The sequence below is a fragment of the Hyperolius riggenbachi genome, chromosome 6, assembly GCF_040937935.1.
Source record: "Hyperolius riggenbachi isolate aHypRig1 chromosome 6, aHypRig1.pri, whole genome shotgun sequence".
NCBI lineage: Eukaryota > Metazoa > Chordata > Amphibia > Anura > Hyperoliidae > Hyperolius > Hyperolius riggenbachi.
The window spans coordinates 274,167,105-274,183,644 of NC_090651.1; the positions used below are offsets into that span (position 1 = coordinate 274,167,105).

Here is a 16,540-nt window from a genome sequence, read left to right on the forward strand (position 1 = left end):
AACCTATATCTATGTCTATGACGGCAGAGCCCTGTGAGCAGGTCAGGAACAGAAAGCAGCTCTTGGCCAGCTCACAGGAACTCTGCCATCATAGAGATGTCAGAGTGGGTGGCCCCGGTTCCCGACGTGCGGCGGTGATGGCGGTTGCGGCAGGTATGTGCAGCAGTTTGTCGGGATTCTGCCGTTTCTGTACCAGTGGTCTCTGGACCTTAAAGAGGAAGAGACCATTGGTATTTAAGTGGTTAAGCTGTTATTTGCCAGCACACCTATCCATATGGGCTTAATGTGAAGCAGAGATGAAGCACTCTCATGTATTTTACCATATATATCAGTGGGTACATTAGACAAAACAAAATTAGGCAAGTGCATACATTTGGGCACCACAAAAAAAATAAATTAATTCAATATTTAGTAGATCCTCCTTACAGCCTCTAAACGCTACCTGTTCCAATGAGAGTCTGGATTCTGGTTGAAGGTATTTTGGACCATTCCTCTTTACAAAACTATCTCTAGTTCATTCAGGTTTGTAGCTTCAGAACTTGGACAGCTCTCTAACTCACACCGCAGATTTTCAATTATATTCAGGCCTGGGGACTGAGATAGTCATTCCAGAATGTTGTACTTGTTCCTCTGCATGAATGCCTTAGTGAATTTTGAGCAGTGTTTAGGGTTGTTGTCTTGTTGAAAGATCCAGCTCCGGTGCTGCTTCAGCTTTGTCACTGATGCCTGGACATTGGGCTCCAGAATCTGCTGATACTGAGTGGAATCCATGCGTCCCTCAACTTTGACAAGATTCCCAGTCCCTGCACTGGCCACACAGCCCCATAGCATGATGGAACCACCACCACATTTTACTGTAGAAAGCAGGTGTTTTTCTTGGAATGCTGTGTTCTTTTTCCTCCATGCATAAAGCCCCTTGTTATGCCCAAATAACTCAATTTTAGTTTCATCAGTCTACAACTTATTCCAAAAATTAAGCTGGCTTGTCTTAATGTGCTTTAGCATTCCTCAAGTGGCTCTGTTTGTGCTGTGGGCAGAGAAAAGGCTTCCTCTGCATCGCTCTCGCATACAGCATCTCCTTGTGTAAAGTGTGCCGAATGGTTGAACCATGCACAGTGACCCCATCTTCAGCAAGATGTAGGTCTTTGGTGCTGGTCTGTAGGTTGACTAACTGTTTTCAATATTCGTTGCTTTTGTTTATCCAATATTTTCCTTGGTCTGCCACTTTGAGCCTTAACTTGAACTGAGCCTGTGGTCTTCCATTTCCTCAATAAATTCCTAACTGTGAAAACAGACAGCTGACATCTCTGAGACAGCTTTCTGTATCTTTCCTTAAACCATAATGGTGAACAATCTTTGTCTTCAGGTCATTTGAGAGTTGTTTTGAGACCCCTGTGTTGCTATTCTTCAGAGAAGATTAAAAGAGGAGGGAAACTTACAACTGACACACCCTTAAATACGCTTTCTCAAAACTGGATTTACCTGTGTATGTAGGTCAGGGGTCAATGAGCTTACCAAGCCAATTTGAGTTCCAATAATTAGTTCTAAAAAGGTTTTGGAATCAATAAAATAACAACAGTGCCCAAATTTATGCACTTGCCTAATTTTATTTAAACAATTATTGCACACTTTCTGTAAATCCAATAAACTTCATTTCACTTCGCAACTATCTCTGTGTGTGTCTCCTATATGATATATTTAACTGACATTTCTTATCGTAACAACCAAGGATTTATACAGGAAAATGACGATTAACAAGGTTGCCCAAACTTTCTCATCCCACTGTATATGGCAAAATACATGAGGGTGCTTCGTCTCTGGTTTTCTTTAACACCTCTTTACTCTGTTGCTCCCTGTTAGCAGGACTGGCAATTGCTCAGCACCTGCTTCCTGTGAACTACTTACGGTAAGTCCCACATAGTAACGTAAATACACGGGCAGCCATTACAACAGTTATTTCTTCCTTTTTCCTACCTATTTAATTACAATTGTAATCTGCAAATTCTCTACTTACATGCATGAATTTTTAGAAATGTTGTACAGTTAGAACAGTGCTAAACCAGTGCTAATCTGTTGTAGAAATAAGAAGTGGGCTGATACCGCTTCTAAAAATCATGCCAAGCTGCCACACTTACGCCAGTTTAACTCTGCAAACTGGCGGTGCGGCTGGTGCGTCGCACAACACAGGCCTTCGGGAAATAACAGCGTTACTACGCGGTATTCCCTATCTGGCATTGGGCCAAGCAGGAAGTGACGCGCGCTTGTGGTCACATCCTGCCTGCAGGGTATGCCAAGTGCACGGAAGCGTATTATAAAAAACGCTTCCACGCATACGCCGCATCGGTAATTTTTTTAAGATCCCAACGTTGCCATAGACTAACATGAATTCCAGGCCAACGCAGATCTCAACTCAACGCAGAGGCTGCGCGATAACGTAGTTCTTCTGGACCTGCGACGGGATGCATAAAAAAGTGGTAGTATGAAAGTCTCCATAGACTTTCATTGCCCAGGGGTTTTACCGCACCGCACCAGTGTGAAAAGGCCCTGAGGGATGAACTGTCAGATTGTATTGTATATGGTGTTTTATTCCCCACGTAACTGAATTAAAGTTCTCTTTTGCAGCTGTCAGTCAAATGAGCTATATTACATCCTATTCTAAGAAGCACTCTGACTATTGCAAGTTTTGCCATTAAAATACTAAGCAGAGCTGGATCATCCACAAGGCACCTTTGGAAGATGCTTAAGGCCTGGTGGGTATCCAAGAGCCCATCTGGGACCTCTTCTGACACCCATTCCTCAACTTACCTTAACAAAGAAGACAGGTGGTCAGCTTAAGGAGCCAAATTTTGTGTCTTGTCTAGGGCCCCATGTCATGCTAATCCTTCACTGATTCTAAGCCCCCTTTTCTGTGTTAAAGCTGCCACAGTCAGGGCCGGATTTGTACTCTTTACCGCCAAAGGCCACTGTCACCATCTGCCCCCTTCAGTATAGATAGCGAGATGAACCCTCCTCCCCTCCCTCAAGTATAGGTAGCCAGATGAACCCCCCAATATAGGTAGCCAGATGACCCCTCCCCCTTCCCTCGAATATAGGTAGCCTGATGATCCCTGCCCAGTATAGGTAGCCAGATGACCCCCCCAGTATAGGTAGCCAGATGACCCCCCAGTATAGGTAGCCAGATGACCCCTCACCCTTTCCCTCCAATATAGGTAGCCAGGTGACTCCCTTAATCCCTCTTGCCTCCCCTTCAGTATAGGTAGCCACCTCGCTTCCACACCGCAGCAGCCATGAGTGTTGCTCATTTCTCCGCTAGTCTCTAGTGCAGAAGCTTCCTCTTCTTTTCCATCTCCAATACTGCCCAAGTCCATAGCCACCGGCCACCGTGCAAACAAGAGCAAGGTGGCTGCTGTACAAGCAGCTAGCAGCAGAATACAGCAGTCAGGCGCTCGCCTGATCTCCCTGCATTGCAGCATTTGCAAGCTTGCAAATGCTGCACCAGTTTAGCCTGCTGCTTTGGTGCCCTAGCTCCTGTGGTGCCCTAGGCCATGGCCTAGGTGGCCTTGGCCTAAATCCGGCCCTGGCCACAGTACATTTTACCTCACTCAGAGGATTCTCTCACAGACGGCACCAATTCTGAGAACCTTACTATTCTGCTCTTGTTTTAAAAGAGTTTCAGAAGGAAATTGCACCTTCTTAAAACTACTGAGACAGTTCTGCATGACGTCTAGAAACCTCCTAAGATTACTCTCAGACACTACTGATAAATCTGCACCACAGTCTCTACAGTAATGCTGGGAAACATAGCCTGGCATCTATTGTTCTTGCTACTTCGGGTTTCCACCTGATTGACCAATCGGTCAGCTGAATCCAGAGAGGAGAGGAAGAAAGGTATTCAGTCTACTACTGTTTACATTCACTTATAAACTTGAATACTATTAGAATGTGCCTTGTTCAATTTAAAGCCCCATCTACACCATGCAATTTTTTGTGCGATTCGATTCATCCATTCGATTCAATCCGACATATCCGATCAGGATTCGATTAATTTTGCCATTGTTCTGCAATGGCAAAATGAATCGAATAGAATCGAATCCCAATCGGACATGTCAGATTGAATCAAATCGAATTGCACAAAAAATTGTATGGTGTAGATGGGGCTTTAGGTTTAGTTGGACTAGTCGTGGCTTTCTTCCATCATCATGTCACTCTGACTACAGTAGCATGCGGTTGATAACGTGCTATACACAAATAGCAGAAGAAACAATAATGCTTGAGGAACAGATCTGTTTGAGAGCTTGCATGGAAAAATATATTTAGTTAGTCGGTTAAAGGTACTGCCTGCAAAGCCAATGTTCTCACTCTTCCCTTTGACTTTAACTGTGCCAAGCCTGCTGTCTGCATGAAGTCCACATTTTCCATAATAAGCCCTGCGCAACTACTGCAATATTCCAACAAGGTTTGAAAGTAATATTTCTAGTCATTGCTTCCTCTTCCACAATTTCTGCTGAATACATGTTACAGTACTCCTGAGAGTACACAGAGAATAATAAACTGATAAACCCCAGGAGCACATCACACACTATTCTGCACAGAAAAACAGATTGTTTTTCAAAGACAGGCATTCTGTATATGTGAAGAGCTGAGCCTAAGGAAATGCATTATTTTATTCACTGAGGAGGAGTAGAAAGTCCCAGGCTTTGCTCTCGTCACTAGTTTGCCTAGAAACAGCCTTCAAAATGCGTATATTTAACATAAATTTTTTACAAAGCATCTATTTTAGGAAACATTTTATGCCTCCTTTTCTAAAAGTACCGCAGTTACCATATGTTGCAGTCAATGTTCAAACCTTGCCAGAATTCTGAAGAAATTCTGAACCTTTCTCCACACAAATGGATGCTGTACCTCCTCTTGAAGAGAGTTCTCCAATTCATGAAGATAGTGTTCCTTCTCCTGCAGCAGAAACTGTCCCTTTGCCATTGTGCTGCCAATGTCTTTTAGACTATTATCCTCCTGAGGGGACAAAGGACATGTTTATAGCAAGTGCAGAGCAAATATGGCCATTTTTTAGTTTTTGCCATCATTTTTGCTCTTATGAGAATAGCAATGAAAATGAAGTATATGGGCAGGAGAAAACACATTTTGACCAGATACACAATAGACTTTGGGCATGAGGAAAGAAAAACAAAAGTTTGCTTTCTTAAAACAGAAAGAATTTGCGATAATTCAGGTTGGAGTGAGCTTGAGATGTCTCCCAGTGCATCACTGCTGAATATATGCAAATTAACCATTGCAATATATGCAAATTAACCATGAGGAAACACATTTTGACCAGATACACTAAAGACTATAGGCATAAGGAAACACATTTTCAAGAAAGGTCTTTCAGTTTCATGAAAATGTTTTCCTTGCAAAATTCCATTCCATTTTTGAAAAATGTACATTTTGATGCAAAAATAAATCTGAGTCAGCTGGACAGCGAACTGGTAAGGCTGTTGCCTTTGATGTAGGATTTGAGCCTTTGACCAAGGTCTGAATCCCAGTTCAAGCCAATACATAAAACAGTAAGCAGTCTTTGGGCAAGGCTCCCTAATAATCCTGGTCACCTGTTGAGCGCCCCAAGTGGTTGCAACGCTTTGAGTTCGCCTAGAGAAGAGCATGACATAAATGTCCTATCTTTTCTTGTCTAACATCTTTCCTATAAATAACTTCACACCTCTGGCCAGAAGCTGCCAAAAGAATAGTGATCACAGTGCTATGGATCAGTGTGGGAAGGCTTAAAGGACAACTGTAGGGAGGCTGCCATGTTTTTTTTTCTTTTGCGCACTACCAGTTGCCTGGCAGCCCTGCTGATCTATGTGGATGCAGTAGTGTCTGAATAACATCAGAAACTAGCATGCAGCTAATCTTGTCAGTTCCGACATTAAAGTCGGAAACACCTGATCTGCTGCATGCTCGTTCAGGGTCTATGGCTAAATGTATTAGAGAGAGAGGATCAGCAGGACAGCCCGGCAACTAGTATCGCACAAAAGGAAAAAACATGGCAACCTCCCTACAGTTGTTCTTTAAAAAACATGGATAATGGTATGTTGTCAGGAGTGTCTTAAGACATGCAGTGAACACACTGCCTTTGTACATACACTGGACAATAAACAGGATGCTTAAAATACAAATGAGGAATAACAGTTGTTAGCATGCAGCTCTGTGTAATGATACAGTGTATGCACTTTAGAAATGAATACAAAACATACTGCACAATGGCTCTGTCTTTACAAACACAACTGAACATGCTGGTTTATGACATTTGAGCTAAATATATTCAGCCCCATCTCCAGGCACAAATTTAACTATATCATCAAATAGCGTAGAATTCACCGTGTCCAAATGGTTCATTTTTTTGTGTAAAATGGGAATGTTGTCAAATTCTGATCAGATGACTAAAGAAAACAGGCTACAAGGACTGAGTTTCAGGCTCTGTGGGTGGAGCTGCTGCTGTTCTGATTACATAATCCTGCTATTCAGTCTGCAAGGGGGAAGGCATAGACTGACTCTCTCTGAAAAGATTTCAGCCTATAGCACATCTGTGGTACAGTAATGGTCAGAGGAACAGAAAGTGGGCTTTCTGTTCCACGTACACTGATGAAAAGTATTAGCTAATGAAGATTCTAAGATACAGACAAAGATAAGTTGTCCAAGTGAGTGCTTATACACATCTAGAAAAACATTTGTACCTGGAGTGGAGCATTAAACAACATAGCATGCTGTCATTGTGGCTTACCTGCTTCTCTCCTGTTCCTTCAGCTGGTTTCCTCCCTGCTTCTTCCTGTGCAGTTTTGTGGGAAGAGGGAGAGGAGACTGTGCCCTCAAAACCTCCCACAAAATAACATGATGCTTTATAACAAGCCACTCAGAGCATGTGCTAAATAGGTTATGACTTACAGGATAGCCGAATATGAAGCAAACCTGAATTTAACACATTTTTATCACAAATGTGACACTATCTGTCTTAAATTACTTACTTCCTATTGCTTATTTGCTATTGCTTATTTTCCTCCTTGTATGAGATCTGCCATTAACTTGGTGGCCCTCGTACACACAAAGGCACTACTGTCACCCAGCAGGGGTCAGGACTTGACCATTTAAGTGACAGTGCGTGGTGACGCTGTACAAATGCGTCACTTACCTCCAGGCTCTGGATGAGTTTGTTGCTATGCGGGGGATGGGTGGTTTCAGAACAAGAAAAGAACGACGGAGCAGCTTCTGGCGTCAGGGAGAACAATGCGATCAAGCTTTCGGGATTGATAAAGATCTGTTATGCCACATCTTTAGCAGTTGTTGTGTTGCCACTGTATACAAGCTGGATTATCGGCCAAGGTGGTCTTTATAGGCTGCCATGGCCAAGTTCAATCGAGCAGGTGTACACAGCCAGGGGTGCCGCCAGCGTTGTACATAGCTTGTAGCCAGACATGCCCCTGCTTTGGGCCTCACTTTAGAGGGAGGCCTCGCTTTCTTGCTGCTGCCCTGTCCTGTGTGGCCTCGTTCTCTTCTCCTGTCGCCACGTCTCCATGGTTAACCCGGGGGTGACTCTCATGGCATCCGAGGTGCCACTGGAAGTAACCATGTTGGTAGGACACGGCGAGAGGAGGAGAGGGCGGTGTGAGGATTTGGGCCTCAGTGCTTAGCAACAGTCCAGCATTTGGGTACCAGTAGTTCGCTATAATAGTTTGACAGATTGTGCTAGTTTAGATTTATGTACAATGAGAAATCCATGTATAACATAGGTAATGGCAGATCTTCCATTTCAACAAATGCGCAAAAAGCAAGACCACAATGCATAACTTCAGGACAGTGGACAGAGTCATGCACATAGAAGACTAGCATGTATCCCAAAGAGCTAGTTCATAGTTCACCAATAGGCTTTCATTTTAGAGACATTTGGCCCTTATTTAATTCCCCTTTTCTCCTAAGTTTTCTCCAAAGTGATATTTTTACAACTTAGAGATAAAATACCATTCAAGCCACTAGCAAGCAAGAAAATACTCAGAAATACGTTTCCTTCTATTGAAAATGTAACAAAATTAGGTGAAAAAGTACTATGTGCATACAGTGGTTTAGGGATTTTTACTTTTCTTTTCACTTAGGCAAAATATGGATTTGTAGGACTCTGCAGGGCTTATGAAAGTAACCATACAAGATACCCAGTTACATTTAGGGGCGGACCCCAAGGATTTTGTATAGTGGGATGAAAGGAATCTAACACAGATGAGTCACTTTTTGTTTCATGTTAACTTTGAATACAATATTAACTCCCAACTGACAAAAACATTGGGTTGTCATGCATCATAAGTAAATTCTTCTAGTGACTGTTTGGAAATGACTGATCAATAATTGTTATACTGTATCAGTCATGAGGTGATTGGAAATGTTGGTAGATTTTAATCGGTCTAGCACAAGTCTGGCAGCATCAATTTGCAAACTACCAATCAAATTACTATCAAGTTATGAGGAAACTTGTTGAAATGTAACAATAGAACAACAGCTTAGATAGAAGAGCCACTCAGGCCTGGATTTACATCACAGGAGCCTATAGGTACAAATGTCTTGCCACCCATAGTCCTCCATGAGCCTACAAACCCCTGCCAACCCGTACCGCAAGTGCACTGGCTGGCCCAGCTGTCACTTCTCCCTTACGTCCCTTGCCCATCATGGGTAGCTACAGGTGCCCCTTAGTATTCGGTAGCCAGGCGTACCCTCAGTATTAAGTTGCATAGGGAAGGAGGGGGGAAGGTACTTGAGGAGCAGAGCGAGCCACCTTTCTACCATAAAGTGCCTCTGCCTACAGTGCCTTATGGTAAATCCGGCCCTGGAGTCACTATACGTGTGTATTCCACTACCGATAATGTCATTGTATGGAATGAACAATTGCTTGAAATAGAGCTGCCTATGAATTGTAACTCTCTCTGAGGTGCAAGAACAGAGAATGGTCACAAACATCATACTTTTTGATGTAATGTGACGTTATTGTTTGGTATATATTTTTAGTTTACAGCTACAATGTTACCTCAATGTTATTTTGCTGCAGTAAGATCCATACTTATGCAGAAAACATGAGTGTAAATGAGAAGTTGCAATGGTATTTATTGTTACTAAGGAAGTTAAAGTATTTCAAATTTGAACTCCTTCTCAAAAGGAAGTTGTGTTTTTTAATCCTGTTTCCTCTGAGATTGTGCGTATGCAATCAGCTCCTTGTTATTTATCTAGGTCCCTCTGAAGATGTATGTGATTTATGGACACAAGGGAAAGATAAAGGAAAGCACAGATGCAGAATGACAGTCTCTGTGTGAACTGCTGATTAATGTATTGTTAACCCTTAAGGTCCGGCGTGTGTACGGACCTTTAGACTGCCAGCATTCTTCTTTTGAAAAGCTACACGCCGATGCCAGATATGTTTGAATACTATTCGTGAAATGTCTTGTCCAAATTTACATGTACCGAAGTCCACATTAGTCAGCAGGGATTGTCATTAAGGTGCAAATCAATTTGAGATGATTGAGAATTATGCTAATTATTTTCAAATTGCATAGATTTGCAGCAACATTTGCATTATTCTTTATCAACTTAGATTCATTTGCATATTTGACGTAAAGTAAATACAGTAGTTAGTACTGACCCAAAACTGTATACTAAATGCGCCTTTTGACATCCGTGGAAAATGAATATCGGGACACAAAAAACCTAAAGACATCAGAGGCAGGCAAAGGTAGCTTGGTGAAAACATTCCTAAAGACGTCTGTGGTGTATGGACGTGAACATTCACAAATGCTTATAGAGGTCTGCGGCAGTCCAAGGATTAATGTAGGCAGTGATTTCAGACTAGGTGAGACTGGAGAGAGGAAGATGCTTTCTCTACACTTATAGCCCTAGTTCAGGCTCCACTTTCATTAACGCATTTTATAATATTTAAAAAAATATGCTTTTTTTTGCTAAAAGGGTACATATTGATATTTTAATATTCAAAATTGCAGCTGTGCCAATTTATAGGTGCCCAACTCCTCCCTGGTATCTGCCTAGAGCCTTTTCTCTCGTACTTCCCAGACCAACGTGGACCCTAAACGTGACAGCAACTGTATACCAAAATGAGACAACCTGTTTTGCATTTAACTTCTTAAAGGGAACCAGAGATGAACGTTTCACACAAAATAAACATATAAGTTGATAGCTTGTAAAGAATAAATGCTCTACCTGATAATTTTGCAGCTCTGGTGTGCCTTTTTTAGTGTTTTTTATCCATTATTGCTTCAGGAAAAATCAAATATGGCCGCCGGCTCATATCCCTTCTCCTTCCGGGTTATTAGTTGTTCTGGATGTGCTGTCTAGGCTATATGAAACTATGCTGCTATCTAGGCTAAATGCAGCCTTTCATCTAACTGCTTTCATTTTGGTATGATGTACAGCTGCCTGTAGGAAGTGTCTCTCATAGGAATGAAACTGCAGTCATCATCAGTATCTACAGTATGCAGACAGAGTGCACACAGAGCACACAGGGATCATATTGCAGCCACAGAGCTTCTCTCTCAGCAGGAGCAGCCCCTCTCATGTCAACACAGCTCTCAGGATGCAAAGCAGGAAATCTAAGCCAGGAGGGGGAAGGCTTGGGCTTGAAAAGACTCCAGAGAAGAGTGACTCAGCTATAATGATTCCAGGTCAAACCTCGACTGAATAGTCGGTGGATTCTTATCACAGTTGCTAATAGACTAATTAAGCAGATAACAATGAAACTAAAAGCAGGGTAGGTGTTTACTGTCATGTTCCCACTGATAAATGTAATAAAATACATGAGGGTGCTTCGTCTCTGGTTCTCTTTAAGGGATTCAGGCTCAAAACTTAACATGAAACTGGTCATCTTAGAAGATGCTTGCGATAGTTTATTACAATTTACTATAGAGACTTCAATTAAAGAGTTTGCCCTTACTTATACATGATCCACTGCTGTTGACGGTGAATATTTTGGATTGTTTGGGGGTTTTTTTTTGCATAATTTGGGTGATTCAGTTTTCCCTGGCATATAGACATATAGTCTTCTGCAGCATGGAGATCTTAGACCTTATAATCTTGGTGTAATATGATCCAGGAAGCCATCTCTCTCTAGTGCTTGCTGAGATGAGGCTGTATGGACTTTTTATGTGCTGGTGGGCTGGTGGTGGAAAAGACATTGTTCATCTTTTTCGGGAAGGGGGCATCACTGCACCACCTTCTATTCAACAAGGCAGCTGACAGAGTATTACAGCTTGCATTTTTAAATGCCTTAATCAGACTTTAAATGTAGATACAATACGACAGGTGTGGGATTCAAATTACACGTGCTTAGACAGTGAGGAGGAGTTTGAAGGGCAGAAGGAGAGGCTGATAATGCTGAAAGGTGCCATGTTATTCCTTTGGACTGTGTGCAGATGAATGATTATGAGGGGAGTGTTTGTAAACAAACTGCAGATGGGAAAAGAGTGGAGTGGTCTCAGATCTATTCAGAAGAGCAAAATCTGAAATGGATTAATGCTGAAAAATTAAACTAGGGCTCATTTATGCTATAGTTACATGTATTCAATAAACAGACACCCGGATAGAATGACGATGATGTTAGTTTGGGATAGAAAAGTTTAAAATAATAAGTGTTGTGCACAAAAGTTTCCAGTCTCCCCCAAATAAAGTTATACTGAAAACAACGGTCAATGCCTATAACAGTAAATCTGATGCACGATTTCATGTTGTTCTGATGATATTATGGACAGAACCTACTTGGCTCTCTATAAGATTATAATTAGTTAGGGCCACTGCTCTCCTTGTGATAAAGTGAAAGATACATATTGCCAATTTACCTTTTCTAAGCTCTTCCTGATGCCTTCTAGCTGCTGAACTTGGTCCGTATCTTGAGCATCATGCATGTTGTGTCGCCACTGCTGCTTAGCTGCCTTGAGCAGAGTCTGCCGTCGGCACATAGAATGGGTCTGAAGACGCAAAAAATCCTTAGCTTTTTGTATAGAAGCTCCTTGTGATGAGATATAACAGCGCAAACTATTAAAAAAAGAAAATGAATTGCACATAGATCAGACAAATAAGGTAAATCCAATAAAAACTGAATAAAATTGAAAAAACACCAAGCAAACACCAAGCAATGGCATAGAAATTCAGAATCCTAATTTACTGGCTAACAGGGCAGGTTTAAGCGCAATAGGGGCCCTGGGGCAAAAGTAACTAGGGGGCTCCCTCCCAACCCCCCCAAAGTCAGCCCAATGGTCTCCCTGTAACTGCTTTGTACTGTCTTACCTGTCTTGGCGGCTGCTCTGCCCGTGCTCTGTCTTCAGCCCCGCTCCCTGCCTCCTCTATATGCAGTGCATGTTATGCATAAATAAACTGTGGTGAGTCATGGAGAAGAGGTTGGCAGCGGGGACGGGCGGAGCAGCAGATAGGACACGTGAGTTATTAAAATGCAGCTACACATTGTGCAGGGGCCCCCGGGACACAGGAGCAGTCTGGTGAGGCCACCTGGGGGTCCGACTGCGTGGGTGGCCCAGCAGCGGTTGGGGCCCAGGGGCAATTGCCCCCTTTGACTCAATGGCAGCACTTACCCTGCTGGCCAAGTAAGTTTACACACAGATTCTGAAATGCTAGTTTCTCAAAGAAAGCACACGACACAACAGTCACACTGACTATATACTGGTGAACCGTGTGTGAAGTGTTCACTTTACAAGTGTACAGTTCTGTGGTATTGTAATATGTACGAACAGAGGCGCCAAGCAGAGTAAAACAATGTTCTAAAGATGATAAAAAGAGGGAAGTCGAGGTGGACTTACCTCCCTCTGGTAGTGGACATATACTCAAATGCAGAGTAAAAAATATACAATTTATTTACAGCTCCATAAAATCGCAACGTGTTTCGCGGTCAACAATCCCGCTTCATCAGGCAGTACAGGAGCATATAAAACTGGTTCAGGTCCATAAAGCGTGTGAGCGCCTCACACGCTTTATGGACCTGAACCAGTTTTATATGCTCCTGTACTGCCTGATGAAGCGGGATTGTTGACCGCGAAACGCGTTGCGATTTTATGGAGCTGTGAATAAATTGTATATTTTTTACTCTGCATTTGAGTATATGTCCACTACCAGAGGGAGGTAAGTCCACCTCGACTTCCCTCTTTTTATCATTTTTAAAACATTGTTTTACTCTGCTTGGCGCCTCTGTTCGTACATATTACAGCACGATTAAGTCCACCCCTGGTAGAGGGGTTCTTTCCCCATTTTCCTATCTACAGAGAGCGACTTTTATACCTGAGTGGGGTCAGGTACTAATACTCCCCACCTGCCTGTCAAGTGGTTACCTGATGGTAACCCACCTTTGTGAGTATAAGAACCTTTGACATTACATTATGTATTGAGCTTACCAGACAATATTGCACTATTGGGCTCTTGGTGTCCTCTGTTTTGTTTTTACAAGTTCTGTGGTATGTTGCTATGCATTCTAGCCATTGCAGTTCTGTGCAGGAGGGATTTGTGTAGCTTATTGTTAAACAGGACTATGGTACTTCTTAAAGAGAGAAAATGGCTCTGTCACGTGAAGTTTTTGTTTTAGCAGTTTGGTATTTCACTTCTAAAGAAAGAAGCAGGAAAATGGGCAGGGTAAGAGCAGCCAGTGGCAATCTTTTTGTCTTTTTTTGCGCACTTGATGTTGAAGAGGTCCAGAGGGGAGGGCCAGCTGCAGACTGTGGCACTTTCTGATGGCCATATGATGTTCTGTATTTCTGCTTTTCTGGTACAATTTATGATGTCTGATTTTTGCCTTTTTCAGAACTTCAAAACTGGAGCAATGGTGGCAAAAGGCTGGTTAAATTTGTATGTAAATACTGGTGCTATTTGATCCGTTCAGCATTTTAAAGAGGCAGAGGAAAAATTCTGGGCTTTGCTTTTTTTATAGTTTGTGAACCTCTTGCCAGTGCAAATAGGAGTGAGAATAAGGCAGGAAATATTGAGGGAAAACAGGGTGGAGAAATTATAAGAGACAGCAGCTGGCTGATGAATATGAGGTGATAATGGAATAAGGGCTCAATCACACTATGTGCTGCGCTGTCAGTTTTGAAGCAACGCACATAGTGTACGATCCACATGGTAACATGAAAGTCCATAGTCTTTCATGTTACCATTCACACTACAGGTGTGCGTTCCCATGCATTACGATGTAATGCTTCTGGGGACATAAAATCGCACGACGCACACGTTTCCCGGCGGGTACGGCTGCCGGCATCTGCGCTCTAGCGCTCCCCGGCGTGCATTCCGTGCGTTGACCTGCGATGGCAACGCAAGCACGAAATCGGATTCGTGCTTGCGTTGTGTAGTGTGAATGAGCCCTAAATCCTAAATGGAAGTAAAATATCTGACTGCAGGAAATGAGATGCAGACTTTGGAAATGGTTTGAAGGAGGAGGGCTGTTGTTGGGCTTCTCAAACCTGCAGCAGAATGTTTTACGTTAATTTGCACTTTTGATTAAAGTAGACCGACTGTTAAATGTGTGTATATAAGATGTACATAGCGGTTTCAACAATGTTTATTACAATAAATTCACATTAACTTTGTACATCCATAAAATAAACAATCACATTTTTTTTTTTTTTAAAGATTCTTTTATTTTTACATAGAAGAAAGAACAAAAACAATGATGATTGACAGCAAATAACATGTTTCTCTTAACAGGGAGTCCTATGTTAGAATTAGTATAGGTTTATGCAATCCAATAGCATATATGAACATAATAAAGTGGAGACGTAGTCCAGCACGGCTCCACATACTCAAGAGGTGCACAGGCATATTAACAGTAAGGGAGGGCATAAAGGCAACCCAAGTGTTATAGTCATAATTATAATATAAACTGTGCTCCCCCCTGGTCAGCGCCCATAGCAGACCAGCCGGACACCCCGGGCCCGGAGGGAACTTCCATCGGGGGTCCAGCAAAGCCGGCGGGGCGCCGAGCAGGATCGGGACAAGGGTCTTGGGTTAATTCAAGTTAAGTATGTGAGGAAGCCCCAAAACTGTTGGAAAGATCATCAAGTTAATCATTTCCCTGAGAGAATCCTTAAGAAAGAGAGACAGAGGGATAGAGTAATAAGGAAAGGGGGGGATTAGAAAGTAGGGATGGCTGCGATCAAGGTCCAGGCAGGCCCGGGTGAGGGCCCCAAGGAGAGGGAGAAGGTACCCCCCCAACGCCAGGTAGAGGGCGGGTCGGCCGCAGATCAAAAGGCTGGATCATGAGAGCGTTCAACCCTAGGGGCCTATATCATACCCATTAACCAGTGAGTCACCTACCCATTAGTGAACGGTAGCGTTGTGTCTCTTGAAACTCAAACCACCCGAACCATGTCTTCCAATACTGTTCCTGTCTGTCCTGGATGGAGGCAGTGAGCTCCTCCATCTTTTGAGTCTGTGCTACTGCTCTAAGCCATTCCACCACCGTAGGTGGGTCAGTGGATTTCCAATGTTTGGCCAACAGGCATCTAGCAGCATTGACCAAATGTCTAGTGAGTGTTTTTTTATATTTTCTGATGGACCATGTGTTATGGTGTAGCAGGAAGAAAGCTGGGCAGTCAGGTGGGAGAAAGTCTGTTAGTTCATGCATTATATTTCTTACATCTGTCCAGAACTGGGAGAGCCTAGCACAGGACCAAAAGATATGCAATATGGTACCCACTTCTTGTCCACATCTCCAGCAAAGATTTGTGGTGTTTGGGAACATAAGATGAAGACGATGGGGTGTCAGGTACCATCTTGTTAAGATTTTGTAGCCGGCCTCCTGAGCTCTGGAAGAGATGGAAGATTTGTGTGCAAATACCAATACCTTATCCCACTGCTTGTCACTAAATGTGAATCCTAAGTCCTGTTCCCACTTGTTTCTAAAGGGTTCTGATGGGGAGGTAGTGTCATTCAGTAAGGAGTATGTCAGTGAAATCGTGCCTCTTACTTGACCCTCACCCTGGCATGTTTTCTCAAAAACAGTAAGGGGTCGATCAAAGTTGTTTTTGGGTCCGTGTGACAGGAGAAAATGTTTGAATTGGATCCAACTCCAGTCGTCCAAAACTTGGGAGCCCAGGTTTTGCCGTAGTGGTTGGAGAGGAACCCAGTTCCCACCCACAATGAGATGTTGAGCTCGGAGCACCTGTTTACCCCGCCAGGCTAAATAGCTCTTGGCAGGGAGGCCCAAAGGAAAGGACGGGTTGTCCAATATGGGAAGGAGCGGGGTCGGCCATGGGGAGAGTAGGGGCATCTGCCTGTATTTAGCAAAGATGTTGGCTGTGTGGGTGATGAGAGATGCCGCTGGGTCCGGTGGATGCCAGGATCGAGTCGACCAGGGGATATGTTTAATCTCCGCTTTTAATATTTCTTCTTCCATTCCAACCCATCTTTTATGACCAGCATGTCTATGCCAGTCGATAATACGGGTTAGCACTGCTGCAGCACAGTAAAGACGGGGATTGGGAACCGCCATGCCTCCCAGTTCTTTTGG

At 43.1% G+C, this 16,540-nt stretch overlaps 1 protein-coding gene across 3 annotated transcripts in view; it reads right to left on the bottom strand.

Annotated features, from left to right (window-relative positions):
* Positions 1-16,540, bottom strand: part of CEP164 (centrosomal protein 164) — a 195,458-nt gene that overhangs the window by 38,221 nt on the left and 140,697 nt on the right. For all 3 annotated transcript variants that reach the window (XM_068240894.1, XM_068240892.1, XM_068240891.1), the window contains 2 exons: positions 11,871-12,066; positions 4,903-5,010 (listed from right to left, as the gene is read on the bottom strand). In XM_068240894.1, the coding sequence (XP_068096995.1) occupies positions 4,903-5,010; positions 11,871-12,066 (304 nt within the window). The remainder of the gene's footprint in view (positions 1-4,902; positions 5,011-11,870; positions 12,067-16,540) is intronic.